The sequence below is a fragment of the Dermacentor andersoni genome, chromosome 9 (genome assembly GCF_023375885.2).
Source record: "Dermacentor andersoni chromosome 9, qqDerAnde1_hic_scaffold, whole genome shotgun sequence".
Lineage (NCBI taxonomy): Eukaryota > Metazoa > Arthropoda > Arachnida > Ixodida > Ixodidae > Dermacentor > Dermacentor andersoni.
Window position 1 is genome coordinate 138,278,522 of NC_092822.1, and position 19,286 is coordinate 138,297,807.

At 47.0% G+C, this 19,286-nt stretch overlaps 1 protein-coding gene across 3 annotated transcripts in view; it reads right to left on the reverse strand.

Annotated features, from left to right (window-relative positions):
• Nucleotides 1-19,286, reverse strand: part of LOC126529762 (G-protein coupled receptor-associated protein LMBRD2B) — a 342,033-nt gene that overhangs the window by 57,032 nt on the left and 265,715 nt on the right. For all 3 annotated transcript variants that reach the window (XM_050177266.2, XM_072284303.1, XM_050177265.3), the window contains exon 12: nt 12,636-12,837. In XM_050177266.2, the coding sequence (XP_050033223.1) occupies nt 12,636-12,837 (202 nt within the window). The remainder of the gene's footprint in view (nt 1-12,635; nt 12,838-19,286) is intronic.

Here is a 19,286-nt window from a genome sequence, read left to right on the forward strand (position 1 = left end):
TTTGCTACTGGCCCTCTATACAAGCTGAAGATGCTACACGGGGGAGTCTCCAGAAGAGTTCCAGGTCCAACGAGAACACAAGAGTGCAGTTGAAACAGCACTTAAAGATGTTTTGAAGGTAGCTGACAAACTCAAATTTAAAGGAATGGAACAACTTGCCTTTGTCAAAGAACACTGTATGCATATGAAAATTGATAATGCACAATGAATTGCCACCAGCCTTTACTGCACATCTTCTGGCAAAATGTCTACAAGCACGTACAACAGACAAGGTAAGTCTCCTTGGTCTAAAGAGCAAAGCACTCCTAGCAGGCAGCCTTATAAGCCATAAACATTTTTATATACTATGTGGTTTATTGGGGCATATTTAAGATTGTAGAAACAACATGCTGCTTGCAAGTAAAAGGATTCAGAAAGAATGAAGGTTGATAAACATGTTTTAATTTGAGCACTAAAGTTGATCTAGAAATGCCATATGCCAGGGCAGGTGGGGGATCTAGGTGGTGTTGGCTAATCGCACGCCTCTCTTTCTCTTTGGCATACTTCACCCTTGAAACCACTTGAACCTGGACAACGGATCTGGTTCAGACTGAACAATGAATGGAAATTGGGAAATATCATGTCGTTTAGTCAACAGCCACGTTCGTTCATTGTTGAGGGTACTGACAGAGGCTGATATCGCAAGAACCACCTAGGAGCCGCACACCTGAGTCCCGTTAACAAGACTGGGCCTTAGGCGTTTGAAGTGTGTTATGTTGTGGATAGTTTGATAGTGAAGCGTAGACGGTACTTTTCTATGTCTAAATTTTTCTCCCCGTTGGCTTCGAAAAGACTATGCTCGATGAATTGCTTCCTGTGCTGCTCCACATGTGGTTCTTGTTTGCTCATTTGATATTTTGTGCCAGACATGATTCCTGAGTGGTCGATAGATTGCTGTATTTTACTTCTAAAGTTTCGTGTGTGATTCGGCTTGATTGGCCTACATGAGGCAGGCTTGTTGCAGAAATAAACTTAGTTGTGAGTGGCGCCAGTCCTGTCGTTTGTGTTCTTCTTGAGTCCAGGTCTTCTGCGCCTTGCCTTTACTAATTCAAGCTCTGTATATAAGTTCATACTTTCTGAAACATTGCATTAAATATATATTACACTAAGATGCAAGTATTTTTCTTGAACTTGCTGTTCCATTTTATTGTTATAATATACGAGCATTACGATAAGTGCAAACTTAACCTTAATTCACAGCAAAGCAAAACGACTGCTTTTCGACGTCATCAAGAATTCGACAAACACCAGTTGCAAAGCATCGCATAATAACCGAAGGGTGTTCTCGACCACTCCGCAGAGCCCTCACCGAGTTTCGACGCGAAAACGCAAAGCTATAAGACAACACGTCGACGAAATGCTGCACGACGACATAATCCAGCCGTTGAAAAGCCCGTGGGTGTCTCCTGTTGTTTTAGTGAAGGAAAAGGATGGTACCCTACGTTTCTGCGTCGATTATCGTCGACTAAACAAGATCACAAAGAAGGACGTATACCCCCTTCCACGGATAGACGACGCATTGGATCGGCTCTGCAACGCTAAATACTTCTCGTCGATGGACCTCGAGTCTGGCTACCGGCAAATAGAAGTCGACGAGAGAGATCGCAAAAAGACCACCTTCATCATGCCAGACGGCCTCTATGAGTTCAAGCTCATGCCATTTGGACTCTGCTCGGCGCCTGCAACATTACAGCGCATGATGGACACGGTTTTAGTGGGATTGAAGTGGCAGACCTGTCTTGTTTACCTGGATGACGTTGTCGTCTTTGCCGGAAATTTCGAGGATCACCTTAGGTGGCTTGCGACAGTACTAGAGGCCATCAGGTCATCAGGACTTACTCTGAAGCCAGAAAAGTGCTGCTTCGCTTACGATGAGCTTCTGTTCCTAGGCCACGTCATCAGCAAGTCTGGAGTCCACCTCGACCCGCAGAAGACAGCTGCCATCGCAAAGTTCCCGCAGCCCATCGACAAGAAGGCAGTGCGTAGATTTCTTGGCATGTGTGCCTACTACAGGCGATTTGTCAAGGATTTTTCACGCATCGCTGAGCCGCTGACAAAGCTAACTAAATGTGATGTCGGGTTCAAGTGGGAAACACCGCAGGCCGACGAATTTGATGAACTCAAACGATGCATGCAGTCGCCGCCGTACTTGCGCACTTCGACGAGCACACCGATACCGAAATCTACACTGACGCCAGTAGCCTAGGCCTCGGTGCCGTCCTAGTCCAGAAAAAAGATCGACATGAACACGTGATAGCTTACGCTAGCCGGTCGTTGTCAAAAGCGGAAGGCAATTATTCTAGAACCGAAAAGGAATGTCTCGCCACCGTTTGGGCTGCAGCGAAATTTCACCCTTACCTATATGGCAGGCCATTTAAAGTAGTCAGCGACCATCACGCCTTGTGTTGGCTAGCGAATTTAAAGGATCCTTCAGGACGACTTGCGAGGTGGAGCCTCAGACTACAAGAATACGACATCACTGTAACCTACAAGTCCGGATGAAAACACTCCGATGCCGATTGCCTATCGCGCGCCCCCATTGACCCGCCGCCTCAAGATGACGAGAATGACGACGCCTTCCTTGGAATGATAAGCGCGGAAGACTTCGCTGAACAGCAGCGAGCAGACCCGGAGTTGAAAAACCTCGTCGAGTATTTGGAAGGGCACACTGACGTTGTCCCTAGGGCATTTAAGCAAGGATTGTCTTCATTGTCGCTTAACTATCGTCCTATTTCTTTGATTTCAACATCATGCAAACTTCTGGAGCATATAATACATAAACATCTTACTGAGTTCCATTCAAAGAATAAAATATTATCATGCCATCAGCATGGCTTCAGAAAGGGTTTCTCTACATGCACACAATTAGTAACTACTGTACACGATTTCGCTAAGGCAATAAATTCAGGTAAGCAGGTCGATACAATCTTCATGGACTTTGCGAAAGCCTTTGACAAGGTTTCCCACAAAAAGCTACTCCACAAACTTGATGTTACTCTGGGTAATGCCAAAATTGCTACTTGGCTTTCTGCATATCTTTCAAACCGATATCAATATGTTTCATTCAAAAACCATGCCTCTCGGAGGCTTCCCGTTGTGTCTGGTGTTCCACAGGGTTCGGTGCTCGGACCACTGTTGTTTCTAGTTTTCATTAACGATATCGTTAATGACATTCCCGTAAAAATTAGATTATATGCGGATGATTGTGTAATGTATTCAGAAATAGATAGCGTCAGTGACCAACTACGACTAAATGAAGCCTTTGAAAAAGTTGTAAAATGGTGTAGTGACTGGCAAATGGCTATCAATTTTGACAAAACTGTATTTATGAAAATTTCGCGCAATCTTAGAAATCTGCACTTCCAGTACTCGGCGTAATGTCTTGCTATCTGAGGTTGAGCACATAAAATATCTTGGTATTTGGATTTCTAAAGATCTTAGATGGAACAAACATATCAACACTGTATGCAATTGTGCCAATCAAAGGCTTTTCTTTCTCAGGAGGGCCTTGAGACTGACGACACCTGAAGTTCGCCTTCTTGCATTTAACGCAATTGTGCTGCCACTTTTAGATTACGGATCCATAATATGGTATCCTTTCACTAAAAAAGATATTAATAAAGTAGAAAGTATTCAAAAGCGGGCCGTTCGATATGTATATAACAGATTTGGGCGCACGTCGATGACAGCCTTGCTAAGCAGAGCCAATCTGCCAACTCTAACCCAAAGGAATCGTGTTCTCAGATTAAAATTTTTGTTTCAGCTCATTGAAGGATACTACAGCATAGATATTTCTGAGATTATTGCCTTTTCAACAGGTTATGCTACAAGGCAACGGCATGCACTAACAATTACCCCCTTCACTAGCCGCAAAAATTGCTTTAAATACTCATTTTTTCCTAGGGTCGTAACTGAATGGAATCAGCTGTCCAACGATGTGGTGTTGCAGCCATCTCTGAATTTGTTTATGTCCCATATTGTGTAATTTTCTTATTTTCGCTCTGTTACATTTGCACTTGCAGTAGATGCATTGATTCAGTTGTACTCGAAGCGTATCTTTTATTTCATGATATCTGTATTGTCTTTCTACTAGTCCATGTAATTTTTCTTTTCTTTGCCCTGCTAATCATGTCATAATGATGTATCCCCATCCTGCAAAAATCCCGTAACGGGATTGCAGTATTTGTAAATAAATAAATAAATAAAAATAATGTACTTGTAAAGAAGAACTCACCAGTGCGCGCCAACTACCTTCTTGTTGTCCCGTCAGGACCTCGGATTTTCCCGGACACTATCGAGGATACAGAAAAGGTATTATTGGCCGCGCCTGACTGCCGACGTCGCCCGTTATGTCAGAACATGCCGAGACTGTCAGCGACGCAAGACACCACCGACAAGGCCAGCCGGATTACTACAGCCAATCGAGCCTCCTTGTCGACCATTCCAGCAGATCGGGATGGATTTGTTGGGGCCGTTTCCGACGTCAACAACCAGAAATAAGTGGATCGTCGTGGCGACGGACTACCTCACCCTCTTCGCTGAAATTAAAGCACTGCCGAAAGGTAGCACCGTCGAAGTGGCGAAATTCTTTGTCGAAAACATCCTGCTGCGACATGGCGCCCCAGAAGTTCTCATCACCGACAGAGGAACAGCCTTTACAGCGGAGCTCACCCAGGCCATTCTTCAATACCGTCAGACAAGGCACAGGAGGACAACTGCCTACCACCCACAGACGAATGGTCTTACGGAGTGGCTGAATAAGACCCTCGCCGACATGCTAGCAATGTACGTCGACGTCGAACACAAGAGCTGGGATGCCGTCCTGCCGTACAAAACATTCGCTTACAACACGGCGGTGCAAGAAACAACACAGATCACGCCGTTCAAGTTGGTTTACGGCAGGAACCCGACGACGACGCTCGACGCCATGCTGCCGCACGTCACTGACGAAGAGAATCTTGACGTCGCTACCTATCTCCAGCGCGCCGAAGAAGCCCGACAGCTCGCCCGCCTATGGACCAAAAACCAGCAGCGTACCGACAGCCGGCACTACAACCTGCGATGACGCTTCGTCGAGTACCAGCTCGGTGATGGTGTTTGGGTGTGGACCCCGATACGCCGACGAGGACTCAGTGAGAAACTACTGCGACGCTATTTCAGACCCTACAAGGTCATTCGATGTATTGGCGCACTGGACTATGAGGTCGTGCCAGTCGGCATTTCGCATTCACAGCGGCACCGCGCATGACCTGAAGTTGTCCACATGGTGCGTCTCAAACCCTTTTACACACGGTGACGAACTTCCTTGTTTTGTTGTTTCTTTGCTATGGGTGTTTTTCTTTAATACTTTTGCTTGTTTGCAGCATCGAGTCTATGCTTTTTTTAAGAGGGGGGTATTGACACGTGCACTTGCCTATCTTTATCGGGCGACCACGTTTCGCCGCCTAAAAATCTTATTGCACAGTGCGGGACGTGCCTGCATGTATCGGAAGTTTCTGGAATGTTATCGATGCCTCTATCCGCTGTCTGTTGTCGCCGAACCTTGTGTTATCTGATTTCATTGCATGACGCGAATGGTGTAGAACTTTGTGGAAGACACGCGGGTCCCAACGATTAGTCTGGAACATTCGACGACTGCTGTATAAAAGCCGAGGCGCTTGACCCGCTGGTATGATTTTCGACGATCGCCAAGTGTGTTCGCCACTATCATTGTTCTTTTGAGTGTAGCCTGCTTTTGAGGGCACAAGTTCGCCCAATGAAATGCTAGTTTCTATAATCCCAGTTTTGCTGGCTTCTTCACCTTCACTACTACATGACAATATCTATAGTGGTTCCACAGCCACCGTAGTCCTACATAAAGAAAGCAACAAAATCCCAATCAAAAAAGGCGTCAGGCAGGGAGATACGATCTCTCCAATGATATTCACAGCGTGTTTTCAGGACGTATTCAGAGACCTGGATTGGGAAGAATTGGGGATAAGAGTTAATGGAGATTACCCTAGTAAGTTGCGATTCGCTGATGATAGTGCCTTGCTTAGTAACTCAGGGGACCAATTGCAATGCATGCTCACTGACCTGGAGAGGCAAAGCAGAAGGGTGGATCTAAAAATTAATCTCTAGAAAACTAAAGTAATGTTTAACAGTCTCGGAAGAGAACAGCAGTTTACAATAGGTAGCGAGGCACTGGAAGTGGTAAGGAAATACATCTACTTAGGGCAGGTAGTGACGGCAGATCCGGATCATGAGACTGAAATAATCAGAAGAATAAGAATGGGCTGGGGTGCGTTTGGCAGGCATTCTGAGATCATGAACAGCAGGTTGCCATTATCCCTCAAGAGAAAAGTTTATAACAGCTGTGTCTTACCAGTACTGACGTACGGGGCAGAAACCTGGAGGACTACGAAAAGGGTTCTACTTAAATTGAGCACGACGCAACGTGCTATGGAGAGAAGAATGATGGGTGTAACGTTAAGGGATAAGAAAACAGCAGATTGGGTGAGGGAACAAACGTGAGTTATTGACATCTTAGTCGAAATCAAGAAAAAAAAAATGGGCACGGGCAGGACATGTAATGAGGAGGGAAGATAACCGATGGTCAGTAAGGGTTACAGACTAGATTCCAAGGGAACGGAAGCGTAGCAGGGCGCGACAAAAAGTTAGGTGGGCGGATGACATTAAGAAGTTTGCAGGGACAACAAGGCCACAATTAGTACATGACCGGGGTAGTTGGAGAAGTATGGGAGAGGCCTTTGCCTTGCAGTGGGCGTAACCAGGCTGATGATGATGATGATGAATTTCAACGAATTATGAAAGCCATTTTGTTGGAAATGAAAAAGAAAATTACTTATGTGTGTGAGCTTACAAGTTGTAGGCGACATGTATTAAAGAGTTGATTACTCGCATTAAGGGTGGCAACCGTTCAGGTTACCTGTCCCTTTCTCGGCGCAGTTACAAGATGTTTCTCCTTCTAGGAGTGCTCCACAGAGCACGGCTCTTTTGGCCAGGGTTTTCAGATTGACCTCCATCGCCTTTTCTGAGGCGCTGGATGATCGATAGCCAGGTGCCGAGACGTGCATCTCGGGCTGTGGGGTTCAGTTCAACTTCGGGCCTGCGGCACTGCAGTCTGGGCATCAAAGATGTCACCGATACTTGCAAGTTCAGTGATTTTCTCGATTTGGTCTTTCTTTGTCATTTCAAGGAGGTCTCCGCTTGCCATCTTTGATGCTTTGTAGCCTGATCCGATCGTGTTTGATAGGCATTTGGATACTAAGAAAAAAGATAGTTTTCTAATGGTTGTGTTGCCTTCACTGTGAAAGGCATGGAACTTTGGCAAGGTGTCATGGTTTGGCTTTAATAAGAACTGGAATGTTGCTTTGAAATTGAAAGCGAAATAAAGGATGCCCTAACCACTTTGCACAAGGCAGGGCAGATAACCAATAAGACCTTCAAAGCATTGATACCAAGAAACTCTGGCCCCGGCCGTTTCTACCTACTACCCAAAATTGGCAAAATAAACAATCCCGGTCGGCCTATCGTTTCCAGTAATGGAACAGTGACTGAGAAAATATTCAGCTTTATTGACAGTCTCATTAAGGACATCCCATCTTCATTCCCCTCGTACATTAAGGACACAAATCACTTCCTTCAGGAAGGTATCGAACATGACGGTGCCGGCGTGGGGTTACTTGGTCGCTATGGATGTCGCATCTTTGTACACCAACATACCTCACGCTGAGGGCATAGTTTCCGGAGTTTCAGCTTACGCTGGCTCCAGCCAACCTAGGCAATTAGATAAAGATACAGTTGAGACCCTTCTAAATCTAGTACTGAAATATAATCACTTTGAGTTCGAGGACAAGCATTATCTGCAAATCAGCGGAACTGCCATGGGAACGAAGATGGCGCCAGATTATGCAAATATCTTTATGGCATCTTTATAAATACCCTTCCTCGCAAACTCGGCCGTAAAACCAATATTTTATAAGCGATTCCTGGATGACATTTTCTTTGTGTGGGCCGACAATGAACATAGCCTCTAGGACTTCATTTCCAATTTCAATTCTCTGCACCCGTCAATCTGCTTTACACACAACTTCTCCCAAGATAGTATTCACTTCCTCGACGTCACTCTTTCATTGAGTGGCGGTCGCATTTCCATGTCCCTGTACAAAAAGCCGACAGATCGTCAGCAATATCTGCATTTCTATAGTAGCCACCCTCATCACTGCAAAACAAGCATTCCCTACTCCCAGGCCCACAGATTCAGAAGAGTCTGTTCCGAATCTGCGCAATTTGAGCGACACGCGGAGGAACTGAAATCTGCTCTCGTACGCCAAGAATATCCTCCAGAAATAGTAGACGATGCCATTGAACGCGCCCGCAGCTTAGATCGAGCACATATAATGGGAGAAAGGGTAAGCAATACCAATACACAATCAGATCCAAACTTGGTCCTCACATACACTACCAGAGCTCCGTGGGTCAATGCCATTCTCAACCGCCATTTCAATATCATGAAACAGAGCATCCGACTCGCTACTATCTTCACACAGCCGCCTCGGGTTGTGTATAGAAGAAACAAAAATTTAAGGGATTTGTTAGTCAGGGCGAGGACACAGAAGTCAAACATGCTCAAGGGCTGTCGACCATGTGGGAAACCTCGTTGCAAGGTATGCCGTCACATGACAACAGACACGGCTAAGGCATCGAACTCGTCCTTCGTATATAAAATTAATGCAAATCTTGACTGTGATTCCAGTAACGTCGTGTACAAAATTCGATGCGAGGTGTGTAAGCAGGAATATATCGGACAAACAGAGACTCCTTTCTGCCTGCGGTTCAACAATTACCGTGCGCATGTGAAAAGTCTCCCGAATTTACCCTTCTCCGGGCACGTTCGGCTGCCAGATCACTCGTTTGAATGTGTGAGCGTTGTGCTCTTGCAATCTGGTTTCCAACACACCCGTGCAGGCGAGCGGAGAGAATCTCTTTTCATCCATAAATTTGGAACGTACGCTAAAGGAATTAATGAGTGTCTGGGGTGGCTGACGTGCCTCCAGGATATGCCATGAGAGTGCATGAGAAACGCGAATGCATGTTCTGCACTCTAAAATTGAGACGCTGGCCACTGCTTGCTCGTCCCTCCGCATGCGCCTCAAGGGGGCGAGCGGAAAACCAATAAATTCAGTTTCCTGCACCCTGCCACTCAAGTGGTCATTCTGAGTGACCTATTGCCCCTTCTTGGAATCTGCACGAGCTGACTTGATGTCAGTTGTCAGTTAAACGTTCAAAAACTGGACCACAAGGAGGCTATTTAACTCGGCTCCCTAAACCTAAGCCCAGGGGCACACTTGTTCTGCGAATTCCACGCATATATTCTTTTTGGAACTATATATTTTTTTCGCACCGTAGCTGGACCACAGAGTTGCCAGAACGGGCCGTGCCTTGTATAGGTGTACTGTGAAACTGTGTTTCTTTCCACAAGTTGCCGCTCTTCTGTCTTCTTTCTGGGCCCCTTCTCTATTGTGCCCCCCGCCGCCCAATTCAACTTGCCCTCCCGCTACAGCGGCAGCACGCGCACTGGTGTTGCACAGTGACCGTTTTCTCCTTCTTTGCCTTGAGCCAACGGGAACCTAGCTACTGCTACTTCCTGCCCCCTTCACTCTCGGACTTACGTCTCCCTCCTCCTGTGTGTTTTTTCTTTTTCTTTTCTTTTTTTTTTTTCTTCTCACTGACATCTTTGCTCTACATACATGAGACTCCGCCTTCCTCTTGCCCTGCATAGTTGCCAAAGGCAGCTGTAAATCTGCCAAAGCGCCGAAAGTCAATCACTGTCACAACTGCCCTCTCAGTTTGATGTACGTGAGAACGATCAGCTACCCGGTCTGGTGTCTTTACTACCAGGGCCGAACTGCCATTCTTTTTGTAAACCCTGATGAAGATCGGTCCACCGATCGAAACTGTTGAAATTAAATACTTGTTCTGTTTACCTTGTAGCACCACTCAAGTTCTTTATACATATACCCAAGACTGGAGATATTACACACAGTCCTTGCCGCCAGGAAATACGGAAGTAATAAGAAGTGAAGACAGGAAAGATTAAAAGGTGAGAGAGAAAGAAGAAGATGGAGAAGAAGGAGAGGAGGACAGGAAACGGTGACTGCCAATTTCCCCAAGGTGGGTCAGTCTGGAGGTGCCGTCTATGCGAAGCAGAGGCCGAAGATGTGTGTTGCCTTTGCTGGGGGGCCTTAAAGGTCCAAACACTCAGCATCGGCTCAACCCCCAGGATTCCCCTTTCCTCAGACACGGCTAAGCCATGCATGGCTACATGTTGGAGGGTCCAATCCTCGTGTGCTCGGGTACGTGGTGTCGCCACACACCAAACGCCTGCTGACACAGACGCCCCTACGAGGAATGGCGCACTAGACTATCAAGTTTTGCCAGATGGCATTTTGGAATCACAGCAGTGCCGCGCATGACCTGAAGTTATCCACATGGTGCATTTCAAGTCTTCCTATGCCTACTGACGGACTTAGAAACTTAGTTTCTTTGTTATTGCAGTTTTTTCTTTATTGTGCGTGGTTTTCTTTTCGCTTGCGTGTTAGTAGCATTGGGACGATGCTTTTTAAGAGGAGGGTATTGTCACAAGTACTTGTTTATCAGGTGACCGCGTTTTCACCGTCTAACAAATGTTATTACGTAGTGCAGGACAAGCCTGCATGTATCGGAAGTTTCTCGAATGTTCTCAATGGTCCTATCCACTGTGTGTTGTCACCGAACCTTGTGTAATCTTATGGCATGCATGCGCGACGCAAGTTGTGTAGTACAGAAGAACCTCGTTCATACGTTTTGAAAAAACCAAGAGAAAGAACGCACTAACCGGGAAAATGTACAATCCGAAGTAACTAAAAATTTGGCTTACTCAACTATTGTTGACATTTACAGAATGCGAAGTGTTGCATGGATCGTTGCATTGTGAGATGCCGACGCGTGTGGAGCTGGTAATGCTCCGGCGCCCTGAGACGCGTGTTGTTGTTTTCCTATTGCGTGGTGTTTTAAGAAGGCGATGGGATATTAAAACGAAATTGAGCTGGTGGGTGATGCTGGATGCCACCGAAGCGAAACGTGATGCTCACACTGTGCCACCTGCAGCAGAGAACAGCAGCGCATTTGGATTGTCGCCTACTGAAATCATGCAGTACACTACCAATGGCACTATGCATCACACACTGTAAAACAGATAGGTGAAGGTGCTTATCGCAATAGGTTTGTCGGCTATAGCTGTGAATGCAGTGCGCGACGACCTGGCCAGAGATTTGCTGGTACCGGAATAAGAAACTGCGCATGCCTCGTACCTCCTTCTTGTTCAGTGGGATCTAGCGGCCGGAAAACGTACACGATCGCAGTCTGCAGCAAGGAACGGCGGTGCATTTCGGATATCACCTATTAAAATCGTGTGCTATCCTTCTGACGACACCACACACTGTGAAACAGATAGGCAAAGATGCTTATCGCAATAGACTTGGCAGTGATAGCTGTGAATGCAGCGTGCAACGACCCCGGAGAAGCTTTGCTTGTACCGAAATGAGAAACTGAGTGCGCGCCGGCGTTTTCATGTGAGGCAGGCGGGCGAGCATTGCGGTGATGCTGCGGCGGCGGGCAGCTATACACTGTTCTCCATTGTGCACACCTTGCAGATTTTTTTGTTTATATGGGATCTAGCGGCTGGAAAACATATCATACGATCGCAGTTTGGCGACGTACTGAACGCTGGTGCCGAAAAATAGTTTTTTGTGGGAACGTATGAGCCGGTAAAAGATGAGCGTAACCCTATTGGGTAATTTTATGTCTTCTCGATTGCGAACGTTGGCTCCAGGAAAGCATACGTAACGGAAACGTATCAACGAGTTTCTACTGTACTTCCTGGAAGACACACAGCCACCAGCGATTACTCTGGAACCTTCAATGCCCCTAGTATAAAAGCCGACTGCGCTTACCTGCTGATCAAATTTTCAACAATTGCCGACTGTGTTCGTCACTATCGTTGTTCTTTGAGTGTAGCCTGTCTTTGAGGGCACAGGTTTGCCCAATAAAACGCTACTTTTGTCATCCAGAGTTTTGCTGATATCTTTATTGTCTCTACTTAGTGACACAAGCTTTAACCTGTCGCATTGGGAAATGTAACAATTATGGAAAACTAACCAGTCACCTTGGAAAAAGATTTTGTCATAAGTAACAGTAACTCAATTGCTAATGGCACACTGTTTTGCTGCACTTGGCAGAATGCGGTCCCTGGCATCATGTGGAGAACTTGAAGAATAGAGCAGCTGCTCTTTTATTACAACAGTGAATTTTGGTGCATTCATACAACTTGGTCATTTGAGTAAGCATACCTGATGGATAGTAAGCTCTTTCTCATGCACTTCCTCTGCAAAAAAAAACTTCAAGCAGGAAAGCATAAGCACAATCTCAATATCATTGAGAAATGCTATTTAAAGAGCAATTTGCCAGTGTGACTATAAATCGCTTGGAAATTGCTCTGTGCTTCATCCCATGTGCAACCACGACGCCTATTTAACTATAGTTTTCGCACTCACCCCGCTTGATGAGGTCCCTGCCCTCGTTGACGAGGTCCCCCGTGAGCTCGTCGTCAGTGATGAACTGCTCAAAGCCGAGGCAGTGCAGCAGTCGACTTCCCAGGTGCCACCAGGTGGCCAGGCATAGCACGCAGATAAGTGTCGGGAAGTACAGGTTGAAGCCTCGTGCCACAATCGGAATCAGATCCAGATGGCCCATGATCTGAAGTGCACCGCGTCATCAAAACTTAAATATTTTTTTTTACAATAGATGTTGTGAGATAAGCACTTGGTATTTAAATGATGTTGGCAGCAACAAACTGATGGGGGAATCAAAATAATTTACCTTTGTTTTATCAGCCTGCCAGCTCACGCATTATGGGTTCATCTTTGTGCATTATGAGCCCAGTTAAACCTTAATATAACAAACTTCAACACAGCCGAATTCCTACAATTTGATCTGAGGGAATAAATGAAATTCATCAAATTTCAGCAGGTCGAATTAAACAAGATGGGGGAAAGAAACACACCACTGATTCATTTGCAGTATTTGCCTGATTCTAACATGCCTCCAAATCGAAGGTGCACCTATTTTTTATGTGTTCAAAGTTGAAAACTTATAGTAACATTTCACTGACTAGGTTATGTATGCTTGCAAAAAAAAATAACCTAGAAAGGATATTGCAGCTCCTAAACACAGTAGAAATGTAACAAGCATCCAATTTTTTTTGCTACAAGGATCCTGGTAATGAGAAATGGGTGAAACCATCAAACTTTACCTTCATAGAATACAAATTTATTTACCCCTAATGTCCAAAACAGCACTTTAGTGCTGTCTATGAACCATAATGCGTTCTCTGCACGGCCCATTGTTGTTCTTTGGAAATCTCCTGGGCATGCCTTTAGCTGGTCTTCTTGCGCTCATTCCCAGCACTTGCCAACGACTTAAAGGTCAACTTGCGCTGCGTTGCTGTTTCATCGTTCTCACTTTGCGTTCGGCCTCTCGATCGCCAGATGAACCTGGTACATCCATAGTGCACACAATCCATAGTAACTGCCAGAGGAGGCGAACCCAGCAGGCCTCCACCTACCCTTCTTCTCTGTGACCGCTTGCCTCCTTACTACTGCTTCCCGCTGTGGGGATGCGTGACTCTCGCGCGTCCCCTGATATGTTTTTCCCGCATAGCGCGTCTCCTGTAATTCGGCGTCGCCGCGTGGCCTGGCACCCGCGGCAGTCGGAGTGGTTGAGGCGCAGTACGAGAGATGGCGCGAGTGTTGCGCTGCTAACGCCGCCGACAGGCGGGGTAACTTGGGCGCCGAAAGACAAGGCGCTTGCTCTTTTTGGTCCGGGACAGCAAGCAGTGCGGACGTGCCGTGCCGCGCGTGCGCCGATCCATGCTTCTGCGAGACCGTCTCGCGTGGCCGCCTTCGAGCGCGCCACCGTTCGCGTGACCGTACGCGCGAACGAGCAGGCATTGGGATCCTGCATGGGGTGAACATATTCGCTCGCTATACGGTCGCGGTGAGTCGGACTTCTAGATTTGTCGCGTGCCCATCGGCATGTTTTGTGGATAGCAACTCGGCTAGCTGGCATTGATCTATGAAAGGTGCAATAAATGCCCTGGTGATTGTTTGCACTACTGTGTTGTCGTTCGTTTGTCCCAAGAGTAGGGAGGAGAACCCCACACCGCTCCACCGCATGCTCCTCCGTACATTCCTCAGCATGCGCTTCTCCTCACTAATTTCACTAAATCACTAATTTTGGGCTGCTTTTTCCTCTAGGAAATGAAGTTGAAAACACTAGACTCAATCTTCTCGAGACTGTCCAGGTGCGAGAGCCCAGTGCCTTTCATTTCGCCGCAACAGCACCGAATCAGGCTGAACGCTGACGCCAGTTCAGTGGCTGTGCACGGACGAGTTTCTTCGAAAACACAGTTTCCCTCGTCGTCGCCGAAGTCGCCGTCTTGAACGCCAGTTATTCCGGTTACAATGTCCTCATCAGCGAGGTCAGCTACCGCTTGAACTTCGCTGTCAGCGTTAATGAAGTCATCAACTGTCACTTCGGACAGGACGGCGCCGGGAAAATTGGACAAGTCGCGAAACGCGTCCTCCAAGTACTCATCGTCATCTAAAGCTTCCGGAAATTCATCTCCGGCCACTTTAAGGCCTGCCTTGCCAAAAGAGTTGGCTACTGTGGCCTGCTTCACGTCGCCCCAAGCGCCGGTAATCATCTGGATCGCGCCAAGCAGGTCAATCTTGAGATCGGTTCCCATGCGGAGGTTTACGGGGAGCTGTTGAATAAGTCGCTTCCGATAGCCTACCTTGAATGCCATTATGATACCCTGGTTGAGGGGCTGCAGTCTCGCTGTGGCGTTCGGCGGGAGAAACTTCAGTTCGATGTGCTGCAGCTTGCAAGTCATTTGATGGGCCGAACAGTTGTCTACCAGAAGGCAAGCTTGGCGGCCCAACTTGCCCAACTCAGCGTCCCAAGCGTGGAGCCATTCAACAATAAGTTGACGTGTCAACCAAGCCTTCCTATTACAGCTGTAGCGGACGGGAAGCTGTTTACAGTTCTTGAAGCTAGCTCTTCCCCATCACGAATGGCCGTAGCTTGCACGAGCGCCATCCATGTTGGCTGCAAGCAGCACCAACACACGCACTTTGCTCATTTTACCGCCGTGACATGAGGTTCCACGAAGAGCGAGTGTCTTATTCGGTAACATTTACCAAAAGACACCAGTTTCGTCTGCATTGAAGATTTCTGCATGCAAAAACTTCGCAGTGATCTTCGGCCACTCCTCAGAAAGCCACTGCTGCATCCTGACATCCCACTTTTGCCTGAAATGGCCTTTCCTACAATGCCGTGGCGGTTTTTAAACCGTTGCAGCCACCCAGTGCCACCGCAAAAGTTCTTTGCCAAGAGCCGTAGCAAACCATTTGGCCTTTTCGATTGACATCGGGCCATCCACGGGAATATTTTTTGCTCGGATTTCAAGAAACCACGTATAGAGTGCCTTCTCCACTTTGTCAAAAGCAGCAGGGCGCACATGACACGCTCCCGAGCGACTTTCCTCACCTGCTTTAAGCTTGATGTCCTGTTTGTTTTTTAACAACGTACTTAAAGTATACCGCGGAATGCCGAATGCGTCTGCCACGGAGGACTTTTCTCCGTTCTCGAAATGCCGGATTACCTCAAACTTTCTTGCATAGTCCAGACTCTTCCTCTTTTTTATGTCCGCGGATGCCATAGCTCACCGGATGACCGCAATCATACATGCTACACACGGCACGTTGAAACACAGGTACACACAAGAAATCGCGCGATGCAGAGATGGAGCAGTTTGAGCGAAGCCTGTTCATAGAATAAAGAACCAACGTTCGAGCGGCAGTCAACTGGGCTGCGAAGGAACGACAAAGGGAAAAGAAAGGAGAGAGCGGGGAAAAGATCGGCGGAATATGCCGTCAAAGGCGCTGTGGGCGCAATTGCCGCTTCGCTATGTTTCGTTTTTTGAGCCCTCTCCTGCAGCGACCGTGCCGACCCCTCACTCTCTCTTCCTTTCCCCAGGAAGCGTGGCTTGGAAACGTCGCCGCGTCTCCAAGCTACGCACTCTTTTCGTTGAGCTCCATTGGCCTTGCCCAATGGACACGTCGGCGGTACAGGAGGAGCGGGAGAGCTCGCGCTGGTGGGGCGCAAGAACGGGGGAAAGGCTCTGCGTCTCCGTCGCTAGGCGACAGCCGAGCATGTGCAGAGGAGGAGCCTGCTGACTGACTGCGGAAATGTTTTCCCCTGAGGACAAAACACGAATGTCTTTGAAAAACGCGCATCTTCCAGGGGCGCAGTGCGCGCCGCGTTCGATGTATTGAATGTCCGACGAAAATGGAATTCGATATACTATGCAATTGTCCTATACTTTTACATAGTATATTCAAGTGGGTAATCTGTGTGTTCGATATAGCTAATAATTCGAAATATGCGGGTTCGATATTTCCGGGTTCGACTGTATAACGAAGTGTGTTTATCCACAATATAGATACAGTCGACTCTCGTTACAATGGACCCTGATAATCCGAGAAAAAACATCCATTTTATCCAAAGTCTGTAATACCTGAAACACGTTACTTCCGAAACTTTCTTCACGACGTCTAACAACTTCACTGCAAAAAGTGAGTAACAAACATTCAAAAAAAAAAAAAAAATTGCAGTTTCGTCCGAAAGGCGAAGCAGCGATAGCAAATTAAGCAAGATAAACATGGAAGCAGCAGCGAGCTTAGTGCTGTCTGTCACTTCAATGCCAACTAAACGTCGAAAGCACAGCACATATGAAGCTACCACCACTGGGTGCACTTTGTCCACATCACAGATCCCTTTCAAGATATGGCGCCCACGTGGGCGAGCACTTTGTCCACATTGCATATTGCTTTCAAGATACAGTCGCCGCGCTGTAAGCGCCAGCCACTGAAGTTGAACCCCTCTCTCTCACCTCCCCCCCCCTCTCCATGCCTTGCGCGCAAAAGACGACGGCGTGTTCCGCAACGCCTTCCTCCCTCGTGCCCGCGATATTGAGCTGCGATTATCGGATGACCCTCGCAAGTCAGTTGTCAGCCCATGTCAACACTGCAAAAGAACGTTTTATGCGTCCGATTTGGAGAAAACTGCCACTAATTTAGTCCGCTGTAGCTGATAGTCCGTTGTAGCACGGTACGTTAAAAGTGAACTTCGTTTCAGTAATAAAATAGGCAGAACTAAGGCTGCAATATGGTCTGGTATATCTGAAAGTCTGTTGTACCCGGGTTTGTTGTAACGAGCGTAGACTGTACGTATAATTATAAATTCTCACTACTGCCACAAAGGAAGACAGAGGCACCATTGGTCAAATGGTTGAATTACATGTGGTCGTCTGCGAACACACCTTTCCAATTGCATGCCACACGACAGAGAACAGCTGCCGAAGTGGAGAAGCAGTGGCAAATTTAGCTGGTCATGGCCTCAAAAATGCACCTCCAGATTTTCAAGACCATAAGCTGGCAAATGTAGTGTTGATCAGGGGCACTAGGGGGCCTATGTATCAGTGCATTGTCTGCGCATCTTATCATGAACTCTACAAAGCATCGCTGCATATTTCTGGTGTGCCTTGCGTCAGATTCGGTATTTTTGTTCTTGGCAAGTGACAAGCATGACTAGCTGTAGGGATGGTAGTACACTGAAACCTTGTTAAACCATAGTTGGCCGGAGCTTGGAAAAAGTACGTACTAAACGGTAGTACTGTTTAAGCGAAATAGCATGAGATCGACCACTTACCCGTCAAAACCGAAACTCGGAGAGAGTGCATGAAAGAAGAAAAAAACATGCAGTATTTATTCACTTCGCGTGACAAAAGTGTTATTTTCATTTGATGCGGCGGCGGCCTGGCAGCAACGACAGCGGCCTCAAACTTACTGAAGCTGCGAGGCAGGTTTTCAGCCAGCCCCCCTCTTCTCGGGAAACACTCGCATGGCAGATTCCTCGTTGGAGTTACGTATTTTATGTGCACGCATGCAGTAGTGCTGTAGAAGTCGCAGGGTGCCTTTTTCATTGCGGGGCGCTGTTCTCGTTGCGACGATTGCATTCATGAGGCTGACGTAACGCGCAGCTTTTGCCACTGTCAAGCCTGAATCGCCCGTGCTGTCGCTTTCCGTGTTGTCCTCATCACTGTTGCTAGCTGACACTTCGGCAACAACAGAGGCAACGATGGCAAAAAGTCGAACCTCGTAGCTGACGTCTCTTCACAGTCGGAGAAGCGCTGCCGAGCAACTTCTTTGCATTCCAAATGCCACACACTGTAGTTAGTCAACAGCAGAGCCCTGTCGCGTGCCAGCGCTGACTTCTTCATGTCACGTTCGATAGCACGAACAATGTCAAATTTTTCTTCTATGCTGAGCATCCGCTGTCTTTTTTATCGGAGCTTCAGCATGACGCGAGTCCTGGCTTACAAGACGCCACAATGCTCTCTGGCAAGCCACCGAAATGATATTGATGTTGATGTGGCTTTATGCGCCAACGCACAGGACGCTTGGAGGCCGTTGTGCTGATCTCTGAGGCTCGCTGTTCTGCCGGGCCGCATGATGGAGATGACGCACCACCGTTGTTGCGCGAGAAAAAGTGGAAACACTACGTGTTAACTGATCCATATAAAATAAGCTGGTACGGTTTATGCAGATACGAAACACATTATGTTCAATCGCCGCCGAGTTGGGGATATGGCTTTACTACCTTTAAAATGAAAGTACTGTTTAAGTGGGTACGGTTTAACGAGGTTTTACTGTACTAAATGCAACACCCTCTATGGCTGGTAGCGATCTTGCAAGCAGCACATTGAGCCTGTTACGCACTCACGCTGTGAGGCACAACCACAGGCAACTTTTGATAATAACATCATCACCAGTGAGGACACAAAGAGGCTTTTAACGATATGTTCCAAGAAACATTTACTCCTGTGAGGACAGCTGCATTCAAATATTCAGATTCAAGTAAAGATTACTTTCTAAAAGGTAAGCGTAACTGCTCTTAACGTTCAAGTGAAGCTCTTTAGTTCTTAACTCAAGACATCATTCAAAATCTGTGTCCACATACAGTAATCCCTCGTTATAATAAAATCAGCAGGATGGGCACAAAATTTGTTATAAGTGGTAATT